The 20,731-nt window shown below is 46.6% G+C and overlaps 1 protein-coding gene across 3 annotated transcripts in view; it reads left to right on the top strand.

The window, feature by feature from the left end:
- Window positions 1-20,731, top strand: part of LOC120020314 (zinc finger protein 521-like) — a 163,969-nt gene that overhangs the window by 119,409 nt on the left and 23,829 nt on the right. For all 3 annotated transcript variants that reach the window (XM_038963886.1, XM_038963888.1, XM_038963887.1), the window contains exon 6: window positions 11,232-11,363. In XM_038963886.1, the coding sequence (XP_038819814.1) occupies window positions 11,232-11,363 (132 nt within the window). The remainder of the gene's footprint in view (window positions 1-11,231; window positions 11,364-20,731) is intronic.

A 20,731-nucleotide genomic window follows, 5' to 3' on the forward strand; every position in this document is an offset into this window, starting at 1 on the left:
GCCTGTCAATCAGACACAGAGTGTTTTAATCTTCTTTGTCCCACGTCAGGAGGTGGTGACGGGTAGACCGAGGATTCACTCCCCTGGACAATACCATTCTGCCACATGCTCATGCACTCTGATGTCACATGTAGCAACCAGTTAAGAAACATGAAAAGTTTCTTCCTCGACTTAAACCCGCCACAAGTCAATGGGGGAATCAAGCAATGGCTGCCAGTGAGTTTTGAAGATATATCAGACATGTCAGAAGTCTGTTTGAAAGTGTTTTGTGATCTTGTCAGAGATATGGTACGTCTTCTGACAGCTGGAAGGAGATTGGCAACATAACAGCAGTCAGATTGTCACAGTAAAAAAACAAAACCCAGCTGATTCTAATTCTAAATCCTCGACTTCATAGCAGGGTAATGAACAAGGGTTTCCTTCCTGTATGTGATAACAATGGTGTTTTGTAATTCTATAGCCTTTCTAATAATACTCCAATGAATAGAACACTAGGAAGAGAACCTTTGTCAACCAAAGCAGGCTAGATAGTATATGATATTTCACAGAATGCTGTGTTAGCCAGTAGAGTATGTTTATAGGGAATCTATTACTAGAGAATGAAAGGAGATCAGCTTTTCCCCCAAGCGGAGTTACAGTAGCAAGTAGACTATCTGACTGAGACAAACCAGAGAGCAGATTCATCTTGACCCTGTGTACAGTATGATTGGCTAGTAGCTTTATAGAGGGCTGTGTCTCTCTTCTCCTCCAACCCCCAGTGTCCCCAGACTGAGCACTCTCCCTGAAGACCTCTCCTGAGATCTGACTCTTGTTTTCGAGGAGCATCCTCTGACAGTCTTAATTGACAAGTGGTCTCTCACCAAGGCCATGGAGAAATTCACTCTCTCTTTTGCTCTCTCTCTCTCTCTCTCTCTCTCTCTCTCTCTCTCTCTCTCTCTCTCTCTCTCTCTCTCTCTCTCTCTCTTTCTCTTATTCTCTCTGAAAATACTACTCTGGGCATGTCTGGGATAAGTGCATTTTTCTCTCCTTTCCTCCTTTCCTCCTTTCTCTCCTCTCATCTCAGGTCCATCCAAGGCTGTGTTGTGTTTACTGAGAGGAACTAAATGGAGCCGTCAGAGAACAGCGAACACAGAGCAGAGCTGGGGAGAACAGACTGGGGAGCAGGTTTGGGAAGCAGGGGATGAGCAAGCATGAGCAAGCATGAGGAGAATTGGGGCTGAGGAGGTTGGATGAGGAGCGGACTGAGCTAGGGATGAGGAGCGGACTGGGCTGGGGATGAGGAGCAGGGCTGAGGAGTAGTGCTGAGGGGCTTGGACAAGGAGCAGAGCTGAAGAGAGTGGCTGGGGAGTATAGATGAGGAGGGTCTCATGGCTCCCCTGGGCTCCTCCTGATGGGTGGAAATGGCAATAGTGCAGCTTTCTTAAAAGTACAAGTAATATGTTGAAAAAGGGTGGTATGAAAGTGTATTTCTAAAAACCAAAAAGGAAATATTCAAATGGGTTATACTGCTCTGTGTCATATATAATGCATGATAATAGGCATGCTTTTCATTGACATCTTCAAAATGGATGTGCTGTATGTTCGTCTCAAAGGCACAATTGAGCGTTACACAAAAGCACTTACAGGAAGAAAAAAAACATTGGACAAACCCCCGAGCAATTAGTCCACCGCCTCCTCTCTTTCTTTGTCCACCTCGCCATTGTCCTCTTTCTAAAAGTCACTCCTCCTACCTCCACTTTCCACATCCTTTTCCCTCCGAGATCATACAAGGTTTCTGAGCTGAACCCACAGTTGGTTTAAGTGTAATGAAATGTATGTCATGTCTGTGGCTCTGAGGCTTTCGCTGCCCCCCCCCCTCCCCCCCCTCACCTCACCCCTGGCCCTGTGAAAGCCATGGGTCTGTTCTGACAGGAATGCCTGTGTGGCTTCCTCTGCAGTGATCTTTACCCCCTCCGGGTCCTGTCCGACTATTTCAGGACGTCCCTGTGATTTGAGAGTGGACTCAACCGTCCACGCATGCTTCAGAGAATCGACAGAGGAGGAGAAAAAATAGACAGAGATGGGATGGGGTTGGAGGGATGGAATATTTTGACAGCTAGACTAGCAGGCCTCTGGGAAATCCTACTCTGATGCCTGACTGGAGAGAAAAAACCGAGGCAGGCTCTGATTTAATAATGTTTATTAATGTGTTGAACCTCCACGTACGGAGCAATGCTATGGTGCACTGGCGCTATTCTTGGGGCTATGAAATCTAGTAGGCACCCTTTTATTTGTTGGATTAGTGAATCATTTTCTTGTGTGTCCTTTTCCATCCTTTCATTTGATGTCGATGGGTTCAGATAATGGAAACTATGGCAACGGAAGTCAGGTGCAGTCAGTGGCTGCAGATGAGAGCAGAGGCACACACGCTGAGCCGTGTCCCAGATGATGCACATTTGAATTTGAACATATATTGACTCAATTCCTGGTATCTGTTTATTTATCACATATTCAATCTTTATGTAGATTAGTGAGAATATAAATCATGCGTGGAGCGCTTTCCTTCAATGGCTTGGCACGTTTGTGTGTGTGTCTCTGTGTTTGCTTTTATGGGTATGTGTGTGTGTGTGTGTGTGTGTGTGTGGGTGCATAAGTGTGTCTGTGTGATCTTATGGGTATGTGAGTGTGCGTCTGTGTGTTATTGCCACTCCGAGAGAGTGTGCGTGTCCACTATATTAGACACGGGGCGTCGACGGGGGTACCCCAGCGTGTGTGTGCCTGGGCTCTGTTCAGAGCTCTCGGCGCCAGCAGGGTGCGCCATTCCAATTTACCCATCAGCCACGAAGGGAGGGGGTAAGAGCACGGGGCATCGCTGTCAGAGATTTCACATTGGAGGGAGGAGATTACCAGTCAGGGGACCCCTGTGAGGAGGTGATGAGGGAGGGAGGCTGCAGGGGCGTAGCATGGGGGACAGAGGCCTGGGAGGGGGGAGGAGGGGGGGAGACTCGTCTCAGCGCCACCCTGGAGTCAGTGGACTTTTTGGGAGGGGGGAGAAGGGGGAGGGGGAAGAGGGAGCCAGTGGGCTTTCTTTTTTTATGGGGTGGCTGGGGAGCGTAGAGAGAGTAGCTGCCATGCCAAGCAGCACATCTGCCTGACACCAGGCACCAGGCACAGTGATGACACAGTGGATGCTAGTCAGGGACTGTCCATCCTCATCCACATCTCTGGATGTTGTGGTGTTGGCTTGATTCTGGTGAACTGCTGTGGTGGATGTCGTGTTTCTCTTTCACCCCAAAATGTGTGACTTAACTGTTTTCCTCTCTCTCTCTTTCTATCTCTCTCTCCCTCTCTCCCATATCTCTCCCTCTTTTGTTCTCAATTGCACTTGGCCTTGTAGGCTATTAGATCATATTTAAACTCTCAGACTGAGTCCACTGTGGTTCTATATTTGAGTGTCCGCCAACCAACCCAGCCATTCTGTAGCAGTTCAGCCCCAGAGGCTCCACAGTCTGTTGGGGAGACGGGACGTTCCAAACAGCATAACTCCCTCTCTCTTTACACCCTCTCTGCTCCCATTACTTCATTATATCCAGGTGTTTTCCTCTCAGGTTCTTTCTCTTGATGGAATGAAAATGTAACTGTGAATACATAAGGCAAGATCGAAGGGGAGAGGAAAGAAGGAGGAAGTAGCTGAATATGCTGTGTGAAGCAAATTATGGCCCCATGTAGATTCATCAGTCCTCCCGGCTGGATTAAGGGAGGGCCTTTCTAATGAAGTTCGCCCCGTCAAAATGAAGGGACTAATTCTGATTTAGCTGAGGTAATGAACTTCCCCTCTCCTAGTGAGAACAGCACCATGGGGCGAGAGAGAGAGGGAGCAAGGGAGAGAGAGAGAAAGACAGGACAGGAGAGAGAATAGACTAGACTAGGGACAGATTAGGTAGCGAGAGAGTATGTCTCTCACAGAGCAAGAAAAAAAATGATTATGCAAAACGTCTGTCTCGTATTTGCTGAGATGTATTAAATTTCCAGCGCAGGCGCCTGTGTTATATAAAATGATGCTAATGTCTGGCGGACCCGCTGCGAACGGTGGCTTGCTGGTCCCGAGCATGCGTGGCTGGCCGCTACATGGAGCGTGCTCAGTGGGACTCGCTTTTTCTATTACGGAAAACCTCTAGACACCTGATGATGAATTCTCTCTCACCAAATGTTCCCCTCTCTTTTTTGTGTGGAAAATATGAGCGTTTTTCTAAATGACTTTGGAGAGCCCGGCGTGGTGCTCGGTGCTCTGTGGTCTGCGCCAAGCACAGGGGTAGAGGGGGGTGTGGGGGGTGTAGAGGAGAGAGGAGGGGATGGGGGGGGGTGGGGGGGGGGGTCCCTCTGCAGCAGGCTAAGGGGGTCAATTAAGGAGAGCACTGATAATTATAAGCTGGCAGAAACACAGGGGCTGGCTAATTGTACAGTGCTCCATGCCGCGAGCCCAGCCAAGGGGCCTCTCTCCATTTCGCCAGCCCCTCTCTCCAGTCCTCTCTCCTCTCCCGTTCCTTTGTGTGGATGGGCCACATATGACCCTATAGAGCCACACGCCCCTCAGCCTGCACAACGCTGCTGCCACAATGAGGCGAGGGAAGAAAGGCTCTTGCATGTGTGTCGTAGTTAACTTTTTACATTCAGGTCACTCACTCTTTTCATGGGTAGAAAGAGAGATTCTTGTTAGATTCATCCCCCCTCTCCCTCCCTTGCTTGCTCTTCTTTGCCTGTTTGTATGATTTGCTTCTGTGTTTTTCTCTCTTCAGAGTCAGAGTCGTGTTATGCTGTGACGCAGGGCTATAGTCCATTTGACCTTTATTTTCTCCTAAAAAGAAAAAGGCCCAGCAGTTTAGAATAGGGCCTGGATGAAGTAAAAGAGAGCAGTTGACTGCAGAATGGTGTTTGTGGGGCTGCAGGGGGTCTAGTGCTCCACTGCCATCCATCTCAGCAGCTAGCCTGCACTGTTTGTCCCCGACGGACCTCCATACCTAGCCTCAAGCTGCAGTGCCTACACATAATTCGTTAACAAGTCTTCTGCTCTGCTCTCCCTTTTGTTGTGGTGGTTTTTTGTGTGTGTTTGCGCAAGCCTCAATGACCTACCAACTATTAATTTGTCCAAGTTATGACATGTGTCTTTCTTGCATTAGGAATGATGGTGAAACTGATAGCTATTTAGCAACAAAGTAGATTGTATAGCCCCTAAGTAGCGTGTAAACTCCAGCTCTTTTTCTCTGGTGTAGTACAGACTAACCTACAGCAGCATCCTTAACTTCAGCTGAATACTGATTAGCTAGAGAGAAAATGCCACATGTCTAATGTCTTCTGACGATTGATTGATTATAGCATGTCTTTGTATGCATTGTAGTAGTCTGTGCATAACCTGTGCATTACCCGTTACCAGGCTACACCTTTGCTACCGTGTCTTCAGACGTTACGCATTTTTATCTCGACACCAAACCCCTGTCAGTTTGGCAAGTCAGTATGTGCCTGGACCCAGCCACCGCGACCGCCATTGGGATGGTACGAGGCATTTAATGTAGGTGGCGTAGATAGAGAGGAAGTGCAGACGAGCTGTGCTCTGTTTAGCACCTACAACGTGCACTGTGCACTGCACACTGCCGTGCGTTCAGGTTCAGTTTCAGCCTGCATCAGACCTGACACTCTCCCAGAGACTGTGTCCCAAATGGCACCCTATTCCCTTCATAGTGCACTACTTTTAACCAGAGCGATATGGGCCCTGGTTTAAAAGTAGGGCACTATAAAGAGAATAGAGGTGCCATTTGGGACACAGACTTGTATCCCCCCTGAAGCCCCCACCCCAATCTCCCCCACTGACATGTCACACCCGACAATCTCACCCCTTGGTTCGGTTCCCTCTGGAGGGTTGGAATAAACGTCACACAGAAATGGCATGAACTTGGGAACCTGACATGAGGTCTGTTTGTCTGCCTGTCTGTGACACCTTGGTTCTCTCTCCTTGTTCTCTCCTCGCAATCTTCCAGATTCCATTATTCTCTCTTTTGTCATGAGTGGGTACTCTTCTCCCCGCTACACATCTCTCCTATATTATTCTTGTTTCCCTCATATATCTGGTATAAAGGTCATTTTATCAGTCCTAACGAGGTAATTACCTAGCATTTGACCATATTAGGTCATCGTTATCATCATACTTTTATAGTAATGAGGGTGATTTCCAGGATTAGATAGCTTTCCTATAGGGTTTATTCTATAATGTTGTACATAATTGCATGTCCTCCTCTTTAAACTGAGAAGGCAGGAGATAGATATTAGTTATGTTCGCCTCCAGGCGCCAGTTCTCCAATCAGCCTAGGTCCAGTGGGAGCCTGGTCCCTGTGCGGTAGCTAGCTCCCACCTACCAGCTACATCCACATCCCCGCCCCCTTCCTCTTCTCAACGCTCTAATGGGCCTTGTAGTATCTCTAAAATGAACCGAGTTCCACATGAGAAGTGGTTCTATATCTCCAGAGAACACACACACACACACCACCGCACAGAGAGGTGGAGTTGATTTGTATTCACCCATAATTCCCTGGGCCTTAATCACTCTGATTTCCCCCCCATTATATGTTAATATATAGTTCCCGTGGAGAGGTAGAGCCAAATAAACCCACCTACTGTTTACAGGCCCTGAGATGTCTACTCTACCATGCTACAGTACCATACACAACCATATAGCTTTTCTCTATATACTAGTATGTCCTCTCAAAACCCAAATGATATCCTTCTCTTGCCTTCTGTCAATTTCTAAGAGTCTTTCAGAAACAGAAACAGCTGTGGCCCAGTCTGGGTTTTGTGGCCTACTGTGTCCTGTATAGTGGAACAAGCCTCCTCCTTTCAGGACAGCGAGTCCCTGCCCATCTTTCACAAATGTCTGAACCCCATCTCAATAAATCCCAAGGCGCCCCCCCAGTATTTTCCTCCTACCACTGACTTTGCTGATAACTACTTTATTGAGGGAAAATATACTTGCAACGATTATGATATGTTATTGTCTCACCTAGCTTTCTTAAGATGAATGCACTCTGGATAAGAGCGTCTGCTGAATGACTAAAAGGGAAATGGTAATGTCATTTTATGCCTGGCAATTTCCTCAGATGTATTCTACTTGTTCTATGTGGCCTATAGTACATTATACAACGGGTGGGTCTAATCCTGGATGCTGAGTTCCAGCCAGTGTCAATTCCACAAGTTGCCACCGGCTAAATCTATGATGTTAAAATGCCTATTTACTCTGTTCCATCAGACTGAGCAATCCATTGTCTCATCAGCCCATCCAGGCAATGTATATACTAGATCTACACTGTAAAAAGCATGAAGACATTATCTCACATTTCGTTTTGGTTTTCAACAGTGGAGATTTGTATAAACCTTGCTGTCTGTCTCTCTGACATTTGCAACATTGTTTTAATATCACAAGGAGCTGTGAAATAAATATGTTTGAACTTTAAGGAAACGTTCTGTTCAAGTAATGAAATACAGAGAAAATAATGTTTTTTGTCAAGTTCCTTAAATGTACTGAGAATATTCCAAAGTTAAGCAACTGTCCTGCACCATTCCCAGAAAGATGTGGGAAGGTTGTAAGCAAAATAACCTTAGGACAACCACGATCTCACCAAGCTCAAATAAACATATGGTTCTCAGAGGGTTACAGTATGTACAAAAAAGTGATCAAATTAAGATCCTATATCTGTACTCTACATACTCATACTGTATATACAAAGCTGTACTATCATTCATGTATAAGTGGTGTAAGCAACACAACTTGGACAGCCAGACAAGATAGCAAGAAAACAAACCCCAGTGTCCCAAACAACCTTCAACAGAACATGAACTTCAGCCTGGTTGCTAAAGACTAAACACAAGAAGAAGAAATAGTACTGTCCTTTTTTAGAAATAGTATTCCACCTCCGTCTCCCTCCTTCCACATGGGAGAGATATTAGGCGTTTGTGTTTTAAGGAGCTGTGAAATACATAAACCATGAGCCTTAGGAGTGCCACCAGGCCCTGTGGATATGCAGATAGGCTTACTTTGCTTGTGTCAGGGACGCTTAGAGGAGCAGGAACAGAGCAGCTCTCATCTAAAGGATTTCTCTTATGAGTGCAGGGGGACAGGGTGGTGGCAGTGGAGGGAGGGACACTCAGGAGAATGGAGGGAGAGGGAGGTGGAAGGAAAGGGAGAGAAAGGGGGAGGGAGGGAGGGAGGGAGGGAGGGAGGGAGGGAGGGAGGGAGGGAGGGAGGGAGGGAGGGAGGGAGGGAGGGAGGGAGACAGAGAGAGGGAGGGAGAGAGACAGAGAGAGCTGCCAGTCCCCAGTGGCTCTGTGACTATATCCAGAGTCTGCTCCTGTCGGTGCAGAGTGGGCCGGGGTGGGGGCTCTTGGATGCTCCGTGCTGATTGGACAGCCCTGGGGGAGGCCAGGGGAGCGACAGGAAGTGACCTCACACCGACGAGGGAGCTATAGGGGCGCACTGGCTGACTTCCTCCCCTGACTCTCACTAAGGAACAGGCTGCCAGTGTGATCCAACCCCTGCTCCCTTGCTGCATACAAACCCGCCCCCCCATACACAGCAACATTACAGGGACTGTCAGTGCGGAACAGACTTGTACACTCCACACTTGTCGTGTGTTCTTTTACACACACACTCACTCTTCACATACACACATACACAAATACACACATACACACTTACACAAATACACACATGCACACTTACACACTTACACGAAAATACACATACACACATGCACACATACACACAGTAGTGAATACTTCTCATACTAACAAGCAAACAAATGTCTTAGATTCACACATACACACACACTCACACTCACCCACACAAACACGCATGCACCCAAGGTCAGACAGTTGGGCAGGTGCAGAGTTATCTGCATAATGAGGCAGGCCAGGTATCTGAAGGGACAGGAATGTGCTCCAGGATCAAACCATGGCTGCACCTATGGGCACAGGCATGGAGTACTCTGAATACACACACACACACACACACACACACACACACACACACACACACACACACACACACACACACACACACACACACACACACACAGCCACGTTGAATGGGGATCAAAGTGGATAGTGATCCAACTCCAACTCTATCGCTATCTTAAACAGGTGCACAAATGATGCACACACATACACACGCGTGTCTCTTCTTTCGAAAGGGAGGGCAAGTTCACAAGCGACATGACCATCTCCTCTGATTGTTATTTGTACCTATCCATCCACACTGTAAGCCACTGAGCCAGACACACACTGTAAGACAATAGCTCATCCAGACTATGCCAGCTTTAAATGTTTGTTTTGAGGCCTTAGTAGAATTTCCTCATCTGCTTTACAGGGCCAGATGGTTAGGTTATAAGAAGACGGCAGGCCTACAGGAGCATGTGGTGACATACAGCATAAACAGACTCTGTATGTAATACATGAGTAGACTCACCATGTTGCCCTTTTTTCTAGAACAGCCCAGTTCATTGGGTTGTATTTTTCACTCCATACTCTAGTTCAATCTTGAAGTATAGAATAGGCTAGTCACCAAAACAGATGAACAACTTAATTTCTTTGTTACTGTAACACCCTTATGAAGTGACTCCACCTCACTTGTAAAGGTTTAAACCAATTTAATTGAACCTGATATTGTAATTTGTTTATTTATGTTATGTTGTAAAGCTTGTTGTAATCGACTGCAGGTTTCAGAAATTAGTAGATTGTTATAATTTTGCCAAATGTTGTTAGTGGAGTGAACCAGCCCATGTTGTTTAATGTGTGCTTTGAGCAGCGAAACAACAATTGACCATAAAAGTACAAATGGGAAAGTCACTGGCAGTGTGTGGGCTGGGGTTTTAAAACACGGGCATCTAGGTGGATCTGGGTTCAATCTGTTCCCGTTCATCGCAGGCCATTGTTGTTTAGCTGAGCGGCGTTGCCAGATTTGCCCAAGGCCCATCCGGTAACACTCCGCTTTGATCCTCCAGGGCCTGGTATGGCCACAGCTGGTGGATTGTGTGTTTGCACATCTGGCACCCTGGGCCCATGTTGTGTGCATTGGGCTGTAGAGACTGAAGGATGAGCCCTGGCCCTGGTTGGGCCCCCTGAGACCCTCCTCCCCATATCCCCCACCCCCCTCTAGTTGGCCCCATGCCTAGACCCATACTTCACGGGACAGGGGAACTTTGACAGAGCACAGGCCCAACCCCATGGAGAGTGCACAAGGTTTTTATTGACGTGCAGTTCAGGAGATGGGCAGCTCCGCTCCAAATTGGCTCTGTCGATATCTGAGTCAGCGGATCGTTGTGCAGCAAATGAGCGGTAGGGCAGGTTCAGCGTCTGAACCAACGCCAGTTATTTCAGCTATCAACTGCCTCGTCGGTCCAAGGTAATCTAACGTCTGTAGGAAGACGTGCCACACATTCTAATGTGATGGGGGAATGGAGACACACGCCATTGTCATGGGCAATATCTCACTTTATGTATTAGTTATGATAAATATAGGAGATTTGTATTCTAGGAGAGATGGAGTCAAATTGAAGTGGACAAAACAGATTTGTATTCTACTCATCCACAATAATCAGAATAATGTCGTCGGTGGTTATGTAGTGGGTTGCCATGGTGATAACGAAGGGACGTATGTAAAGGTTGATATGGTGACATCTCTGTAATGACCACTTTTTGTGGTCCAATTGAATGCTACTCGTATTGTTTATTATTCGATTTTGATTAGGAAATGAGTCTGTTTCCACGCTTGGCTATTCTTAAATTTGTCACTTAATCTGTACATTAGCCTATATGCTTCTTCGTGTATTGCACTTTCCCTTATCAACCTAGCACTGCACTACACATTCATTTGCCCAAACCAAGTCGCCCAGAAATTAATTTGTGTGTAAGCCAATCAAAAAGAGCCAAGCTTGCCATGTTCAAAGTGCAAGACCTCTCCTGTGCAATTAGGCCCCCCACTGGCCGTCCAATTTATGCCTGATGGGTCTAGATCACACATTATATTGCTTCTCGTACGAGCCGTGAAAGTCACAGGCAGGAGCCTTTGACACAAATGTGTTGGAGCTAAATGAAATGGGGAAGGAGGAGAAAAGAAAAGGAATAGACTGGATCCCTCTTTGCTGTTGGTGCTCTGATTATTCACTTCTGACTGTCTTATTTGGGGTGTTTTCTTGTTTCTTTCTCCATAGAAGAGGGTCTGAACCATGAGTGTAAGCTCTGCAGTCAGTCATTCGACTCGCCAGCCAAACTCCAATGCCACCTGATCGAGCACAGCTTCGAGGGCATGGGCGGCACCTTCAAGTGTCCTGTCTGCTTCACAGGTGAGTGTGTGTGTGTGTGTGTGTGTGTGTGTGTGTGTGTGTGTGTGTGTGTGTGTGTGTGTGTGTGTGTGTGTGTGTGTGTGTGTGTGTGTGTGTGTGTGTGTGTGTGTGTGTGTGTGTGTGTGTGTGTGTGTACGTGCGCATGTGCATGTATGCAAAGCCATGTTTCCATAAAGCTCATTATTTGTCTGAAATGGCAAATGGTTTTCTAAAGGAGTGGGGAAAGGTCGGAGGGGCAGGGCACCCAAAGCTGAGAGCAGTTTACTGCAGGCCCCTTTTTATTTACTCAAATTGCCTCCAGACTGACACCTACAGACTGTCATGAGCAGAAACAGAGAGAGAGAGAGAGAGAGAGAGAGAGAGAGAGAGAGAGAGAGAGAGAGAGAGAGAGAGAGAGAGAGAGAGAGAGAGAGAGAGAGAGAGAGAGAGTGTGTGTGAAGTGAAGGAGGGAGAATGAAGTGCTAATTGTGGATGTTGGTGGTGCTGATAGCTGTAATGATCTCATCTGTCTGTGTGCGAGGAGGTGGAAGGACCATGCAGGACTCCCCCGGAGAGGATAACGCCCTCCTTTAGTATCAACAGGGTTAACTATCTCTATAATGAAATCTGCAAAGTCGTTAACTTGTCTTCCAGCTCCTCGCCACTCTTTCTCCCCCCTCTCTCAGCTCTTTAGCTGTACTCTTTCTCCCCCCTCTCTCAGCTCTTTAGCTGTACTCTTTCTCCCCCCTCTCTCAGCTCTTTAGCTGTACTCTTTCTCCCCCCTCTCTCAGCTCTTTAGCTGTACTCTTTCTCCCCCCTCTCTCAGCTCTTTAGCTGTACTCTTTCTCCCCCTCTCTCAGCTCTTTAGCTGTACTCTTTCTCCCCCCTCTCTCAGCTCTTTAGCTGTACTCTTTCTCCCCCCTCTCTCAGCTCTTTAGCTGTACTCTTTCTCCCCCCTCTCTCAGCTCTTTAGCTGTACTCTTTCCCCCCCCCTCTCAGCTCTTTAGCTGTACTCTTTCTCCCCCCTCTCTCAGCTCTTTAGCTGTACTCTTTCTCCCCCCTCTCTCAGCTCTTTAGCTGTACTCTTTCTCCCCCCTCTCTCAGCTCTTTAGCTGTACTCTTTCTCCCCCCTCTCTCAGCTCTTTAGCTGTACTCTTTCTCCCCCCTTTCTCAGCTCTTTAGCTGTACTCTTTCTCCCCCCTTTCTCAGCTCTTTAGCTGTACTCTTTCTCCCCCCTCTCTCAGCTCTTTAGCTGTACTCTTTCTCCCCCCTTTCTCAGCTCTTTAGCTGTACTCTTTCTCCCCCCCTCTCAGCTCTTTAGCTGTACTCTTTCTCCCCCTCTCTCAGCTCTTTAGCTGTACTCTTTCTCCCCCCCTCTCAGCTCTTTAGCTGTACTCTTTCTACCCCCTCTCTCAGCTCTTTAGCTGTACTCTTTCTCCCCCCTCTCTCAGCTCTTTAGCTGTACTCTTTCTCCCCCCTCTCTCAGCTCTTTAGCTGTACTCTTTCTCCCCCCTCTCTCAGCTCTTTAGCTACAGTGGCTTGCGAAAGTATTCATCCCCCTTGGCATTTTTCCTATTTTGTTGCCTAACAACCTGGAATTTAAATGTATTTTTGGGGGGTTTGTATCATTTGATTTACACAACATGCCTACCACTTTGAAGATACAAAATAATTCTTATTGTGAAACAATCAAGAAATAAGACAAAGAAACTGAAATCTTGAGCCTGCATAACTATTCATCCCCCCAAAGGCAATACTTTGTAGAGGCACCTTTTGCAGCAAATACAGCTGCAAGTCTCTTGGGGTCTGTCTCTATAAGCTTGACACATCTAGCCACTGGGATTTTTGCCCGTTCTTCAAGTTAAAACGGCTCCAGCTCCTTCAAGTCGGATGGGTTCCGCTGGTGTACAGCAATCTTTAAGTCATACCACAGATTCTCAATTGGATTGAGGTCTGGGCTTTGACTAGGCCATTCCAAGACATTTAAATGTTTCCCCTTAAACCACTCGAGTGTTGCTTTAGCAGTATGCTTAGGGTCATTGTCCTGCTGGAAGGTGAACTTCCATCCCAGTCTCAAATCTCTGGAAGACTGAAACAGGTTTCCCTCAAGAATTTCCCTGTATTTAGCGCCATCCATCATTCCTTCAATTCTGACCAGTTTCCCAGTCCCTGCCGATGAAAAACACCCCCACAGCATGATGCTGCCACCACCATGCTTCACTGTGGGGATGGTGTTGTCAGGGTAATGAGAGGTGTTGGGTTTGCACCAGACATAGTGTTTTTCTTGATGGCCAAAAAGCTAAACTTTAGTATCATCTGACCAGAGTACCTTCTCCATATGTTTGGGGAGTCTCCCACATGCCTTTTGGTGAACACCAAATGTGTTTGCTTATTTTTTTCATGAAGCAATGGCTTTTTTCTGGCCACTCTTCCGTAAAGCCCAGCTCTGTGGAGTGTACGTCTTAAAGTGATCCTATGGACAGATACTCCAATCTCCGCTGTGGAGCTTTGCAGCTCCTTCAGGGTTATCTTTGGTCTCTTTGTTGCCTCTCTGATTAACGCCCTCCTTGCCTGGTGCGTGAGTTTTGGTGGGTGGCCCTCTCTTGGCAGGTTTGTTGTGGTGCCATATTCTTAAAAAGTTTTAATAATGGATTTAATGGTGCTCCGTGTATTTTTTATAACCCAACCCTGATCTGTACTTCTCCACAACTTTGTCCCTGACCTGTTTGGAGAGCTGCTTGGTCTTCATGGTGCCACTTGCTTGGTGGTGCCCCTTGCTTAGTGGTGTTGCAGACTCTGGGGCCTTTCAGAACAGGTGTATATATACTGAGATCATGTGACAGATCATGTGACACTTAGATTGCACACAGGTGGACTTTAAAAAAAAAAAAAATTATCCCCTTTTCTCCCCAATTTTCGTGGTATCCAATCGCTAGTAATTACTATCTTGTCTCATCGCTACAACTCCCGTACGGGCTCGGGAGAGACGAAGGTCGAAAGCCATGCGTCCTCCGAAGCACAACCCAACCAAGCCGCACTGCTTCTTTAACACAGCGCGCCTCCAACCCGGAAGCCAGCCGCACCAATGTGTCGGAGGAAACACCGTGCACCTGGCCCCCTTGGTTAGCGCGCACTGCGCCCGGCCCGCCACAGGAGTCGCTGGAGCGCGATGAGACAAGGATATCCCTACCGGCCAAACCCTCCCAAACCCGGACGACGCTAGCCCAATTGTGCGTCGCCCCACGGACCTCCCGGTCGCGGCCGGCTGCGACAGAGCCTGGGCGCGAACCCAGAGACTCTGGTGGCGCAGTTAGCACTGCGATGCAGTGCCCTAGACCACTGCGCCACCCGGGAGGCTACAGGTGGACTTTATTGAACTAATTATGTGACTTCTGAAGGTAATTGGTTGCACCACATCTTATTTAGGGGCTTCATAGCAAAGGGGTGAATACATATGCACGCACCACTTTTCCGTTTTACATTTTTTATTTATTTTTTGAAACAGGTCATTTTTTTCATTTCACTCCACCAATTTGGACTATTTTGTGTATGTCCATTACATGAAATCCAAATAAAAATCCATTTAAATTACAGGTTGCAATGCAACAAAATTGGAAAAACACCAAAGGGGGTGAATACTTTTGCAAGGCACTGTGTACTCTTTCTCCCCCCCCTCTCAGCTTTTTAGCTGTACTCTTTCTCCCCCCTCTCTCAGCTCTTTAGCTGTACTCTTTTTCCCCCCTCTCTCAGCTCTTTAGCTGTACTCTTTCTCCCCCCTCTCTCAGCTCTTTAGCTGTACTCTTTCTACCCCCTCTCTCAGCTCTTTAGCTGTACTCTTTCTCCCCCCTCTCTCAGCTCTTTAGCTGTACTCTTTCTCCCCCCTCTCTCAGCTCTTTAGCTGTACTCTTTCTCCCCCCTCTCTCAGCTCTTTAGCTGTACTCTTTCTCCCCCCTCTCTCAGCTCTTTAGCTGTACTCTTTCTCCCCCCTCTCTCAGCTCTTTAGCTGTACTCTTTCTCCCCCCTCTCTCAGCTCTTTAGCTGTACTCTTTCTCCCCCCTCTCTCAGCTCTTTAGCTGTACTCTTTCTCCCCCCTCTCTCAGCTCTTTAGCTGTACTCTTTCTCCCCCCTCTCTCAGCTCTTTAGCTGTACTCTTTCTCCCCCCTCTCTCGGCTCTTTAGCTGTACTCTTTCTCCCCCCTCTCTCAGCTCTTTAGCTGTACTCTTTCTCCCCCCTCTCTCAGCTCTTTAGCTGTACTCTTTCTCCCCCCTCTCTCAGCTCTTTAGCTGTACTCTTTCTCCCCCCTCTCTCAGCTCTTTAGCTCTACTCTTTCTCCCCCCTCTCTCAGCTCTTTAGCTCTACTCTTTCTCCCCCCTCTCTCAGCTCTTTAGCTCTACTCTTTCTTTTCACTATTTTCCATTCCTCAGCTGTTTACTCACTTCACTCGTTTTTAGCTTTGTGTTATCATAATTGTTTCATGACTTGTTCCATCATGTAATGTTTTGGAAGTCTCATGGTTTTACTGGTTTCATCTTTTCCCTCCTCCTCTCTTCTTCGTTCGGTCTCCAGCTCTTCTCTTGTCCTATCGTCCAGCAGATCCTCACTTAGGGTTCTTTCTCTCTCTTTTCCTCAGTCTTCTCCACCCCTCCTCTCATCCCCCTCTTCTCTCATTGCTGTTTGGCCTTATCTCTCTTTTAGCAGGAGCTTATTGATATTTCCCTCTCCCCCCTCCTCCTTCCTCCCCCCACCAGGGTCGTTCCGTTTAATATACAGAGCACGCTTTCATCATATGAGCCTTTCTTCACCTGTAGCTTTGACAGACAGGTCGCCCCTTCTCCCTCTGCGTCCATATCGATCCCGGTGGCGGGTGCAGGAGAGGAAGGAAAGCAGAGAGAGAGAGAGAGTGAGAGAGCACCCTCAGGACAGTGGTGGTAGAGCAGACACACAGAGGTGGGGAACGAGGATAGATGGAGGAGGGAAGTGGTGGACCATGGGGAGTATAGAGGGAGAGACTGAAAGGCCTGCTTCTGTTGAGGGAGGGAGGGAGGGAGGGAGGGAGGGAGGGAGGGAGGGAGGGAGGGAGGGAGGGAGGGAGGGAGGGAGGGAGCACAATGAGTTGGAGGCGGTTTGTCGGTGAGACCCAGTCTGTCCTTGAAAACGTTTATCCCACTTAAAAGTCTGTATCTAAATGATCTATTTCCAGTCTACCCGGTGAGCCATGTCTATGTGGGAGGGTCCAAGTGACTGTCAGTTGTTCCTCTGAGTTAATTACACTGTAGTCTGGTGGCGGTAGAGAATGGACAGAACGGACAGAACGGGCAGGCCATAAAGGAGCTGGAAGAAAAACATAGATAGAAAGGAAGAAGAAAACTTTGGGGAAAGCTACAGTGCAGCTCTGCAAATTGCAAGTTGTGAATGTAAGATGAAAGGATGAAGGGAGAGAAGAGAAGGAGAAGAGAGCTGGGGAACGGGAGCAGAGGAGAGGGGTCCATAAGCCCCTGGATGATGAGAGACAGCGAGAGAGAGTGAGGCTGACTCTCCCAGGAAAGCTTTGACAGGTTTCAGAAGTGGGGGAGCCTGCAGCTAGAAGTGTCTGCTCTGCCTGCACCCTTAGGAGCGGCTGCGAGGGGTTGCCAGGGAAAATGTGATTGGGAATATTATGAGGGTTAAGACAAAGAAAACAGAAGAAAGTGTTCAGGATGAATGTGTTTCCCCCCCTTATGTCACAGCAGGTAACTGAAAGTCACAAAACTCCAGGATGATCTTTGTCTTTTTCTGACAATAGCAAGTTTATGACAAATAGGTATATTAATTAGCTGGTCCTCCATGAACTGCCAGTCTCTTCTGTACCGATTTTAGAATTATTATTATATTTTTTTTTTAATACATATACAAATATTTAAAAAGCATCACAAAATGAAGTTAATTACCAACAATAAAATAACATCAGTCTCAGAGCACTCACTTCTGTTGCGGCAAATTTAAATGTGTATTATCATGAACTCCTGGGTGTGAAATTAAAAGAGAAGTAAATAGAACAGATAAATACATCAAAGAAAAAGAAAAAACAGGATCAACTTTTCCCCTTTACAAACAGCTTAGCATTGGTGTTGTATGTGTAGAGAGGGAGAGAGAGATAGCCTGCAGAGAGCATCATCCACCCTGCCAAAATAAAGATGAGCTGGGGCCTGTGCTGGGGCCTGTAGTAAAGCAGACGTCTGCCATGGCGGAGGCCCCTGAGATCTAATCAGAGTGCTTAATATCCCCCACAGCCAGGAGACCTTGGCCCCTCCGCCCAGCCCAGACTGGCCCCAGCCCTGCTCAGCCTCATTCACTCAGTCGGCCTAGACTCACACAGCCAGAAAAGACCACAAAGTTGGATTCCTCGTATTCGCGCACTCTCTCTCTCTCTTTCTCTCACTCGCGCACACACTTGTTTTTTCACTCGCTCTCCCTGTCTTTCACTGTCTCTATCATTCACTCTCTCTTTCTTGCTCTCTCCGTCTCTCTCACTCTCTCTCGACAGACACTCTGCCTGCAATGCTTTCAGCTTTCATTGTACACTTATGCATGATGCCGGTGAATGAATGCTGAGTTATGCATTGATGCCCTAGCTGTGCCAAGCTGATGCAACTTGTGTCTTGTTCAGGGCCGCGGGAAAACGTGTGGCGAGGCGGCATTTGCCACATCACTTTTCAATCAGGTGTGGCAGCGCCATACCACTTTTGATTTAGTTTAATATAATATATTGAGTGTTGAAAGAGGGCATAGTGCTGTTTTTTTAGACTAATTTGCCTCATGATTTGTCAACTTGTGCCCAATTTCTCTGTCATTCACATCGAAGTGTTGCTGCAGGCTTTCTGCGTGTGTTGACCAATCAGATTCACGGAAATTGCAGGTCGCGTGGGCCGGGCACAACACACAAAGCTCAAGGCGTGCTCTCCACTTCCCTCCGGTATTTATTTAGCATGAAAACACATCACTCCCGACAGACAAACTCTCACGTAAGTGTAGCAGCCATTACACCTAAACATTATCGATCTTGCATGCTGTATTGCATGGAAACAATAGTATTTTTCAGTCTAATCAACTGTAGGCTACTAACAACAGTAGCTGTATAGGCAGATTGGTTGTGCACAATTATGCTGCAAAAAAGATAGGGTTGGCTTAGATTATTGACAACATGTAAATTATATTTTTCTCCAATGTTTATTGATAACATAAATACATTTGCAAAATGAGCACTTGTTGTCTCTCGAATACGTAATTACACTTGTTGGCTAGCTAACTAGCAATTCAATTTTTTGGCCATATTAGCGTTGACATGAAATCAAAAACACCTCAAAACAAACTTTAGCTCACTAGGCTACCTTGACTTTTTCTATCCAACTGGAAATGAATCAATAAACACAATAGCTGACAGACTGTGAGTTCATGTTTTATCAAGCCTACAGTTGCATAGGGCAGGAGGAGTACACCGTGCAAACCTGCAAAAAGCTAACTCAGCCCTGTGAGTTTTATTGTCCAATCCTGTTGCTATAGGAAACCTCCCTAGACCTCCTTTAAAAATATAATTCATATTAACAAGTACAGTGGGGCAAAAAAGTATTTAGTCAGCCACCAATTGTGCAACTTCTCCCACTTAAAAAGATGAGAGAGGCCTGTAATTTTCATCATAGGTACACTTCAACTATGACAGACAAAATGAGAAAAAAAAATCAAGAAAATCACATTGTAGGATTTTTTATGAATTTATTTGCAAATTATGGTGGAAAATAAGTATTTGGTCACCTACAAACAAGCAAGATTTCTGGCTCTCACAGACCTGTAACTTCTTCTTTAAGAGGCTCCTCTGTCCTCCACTCGTTACCTGTATTAATGGCACCTGTTTGAACTTGTTATCAGTATAAAAGACACCTGTCCACAACCTCAAACAGTCACACTCCAAACTCCACTATGGCCAAGACCAAAGAGCTGTCACAGGACACCAGAAACAAAATTGTAGACCTGCACCAGGCTGGGAAGACTGAATCTGCAATAGGTAAGCAGCTTGGTTTGAAGAAATCAACTGTGGGAGCAATTATTAGGAAATGGAAGACATACAAGACCACTGATAATCTCCCTCGATCTAGGGCTCCACGCAAGATCTCACCCCGTGGGGTCAAAATGATCACAAGAACGGTGAGCAAAAATCCCAGAACCACACGGGGGGACCTAGTGAATGACCTGCAGAGAGCTGGGACCAAAGTAACAAAGCCTACCATCAGTAACACACTACGCTGCCAGGGACTCAAATCCTGAGGTGCCAGATGTGTCCCCCTGCTTAAGCCAGTACATGTCCAGGCCCGTCTGAAGTTTGCTAGAGAGCATTTGGATGATCCAGAAGAAGATTGGGAGAATGTCATATGGTCAGATGAAACCAAAATATAACTTTTTGGTAAAAACTCAACTCGTCGTGTTTGGAGAACAAAGAATGCTGAGTTGCATCCAAAGAACACCATACCTACTGTGAAGCATGGGGGTGGAAACATCATGCTTTGGGGCTGTTTTTCTGCAAAGGGACCAGGACGACTTATCCGTGTAAAGGAAAGAATGAATGGGGCCATGTATCGTGAGATTTTGAGTGAAAACCTCCTTCCATCAGCAAGGGCATTGAAGATGAAACGTGGCTGGGTCTTTCAGCATGACAATGATCCCAAACACACCGCCCGGGCAACGAAGGAGTGGCTTCGTAAGAAGCATTTCAAGGTCCTGGAGTGGCCTAGCCAGTCTCCAGATCTCAACCCCATAGAAAATCTTTGGAGGGAGTTGAAAGTCCATGTTGCCCAGCAACAGCCCCAAAACATCACTGCTCTAGAGGAGATCTGCATGAAGGAATGGGCCAAAATACCAGCAACAGTGTGTGAAAACCTTGTGAAGACTTACAGAAAACGTTTGACCTCTGTCATTGCCAACAAAGGGTATATAACCAAATATTGAGAAACTTTTGTTATTGACCAAATACTTATTTTCCACCATAATTTGCAAATAAATTCATTAAAAATCCTACAATGTGATTTTCTGGATTTTTTTTTCTCATTTTGTCTGTCATAGTTGAAGTGTACATATGATGAAATTTACAGGCCTCTCTCATCTTTTTAAGTGGGAGAACTTGCACAATTGGTGGCTGACTAAATACTTTTTTGCCCCACTGTACATGGTTGCTGCAGCTCGACAGGGTTTTCATCCTTCCCAAGGCCAGGAGTTTTTCCAGGAGTTGTTTATAAACCATGTCACCTGATTGGAAAAACTCTGGTCCCATCATACCCCATATTCAACCTTTTTACAACAGACGAATTATGTCATACCGTATAAGGTCCGGGGTTTTACCTGGTTAGGTTACTAGATCAGGA

This window comes from Salvelinus namaycush, chromosome 25, assembly GCF_016432855.1.
Source record: "Salvelinus namaycush isolate Seneca chromosome 25, SaNama_1.0, whole genome shotgun sequence".
Taxonomy (NCBI): domain Eukaryota; kingdom Metazoa; phylum Chordata; class Actinopteri; order Salmoniformes; family Salmonidae; genus Salvelinus; species Salvelinus namaycush.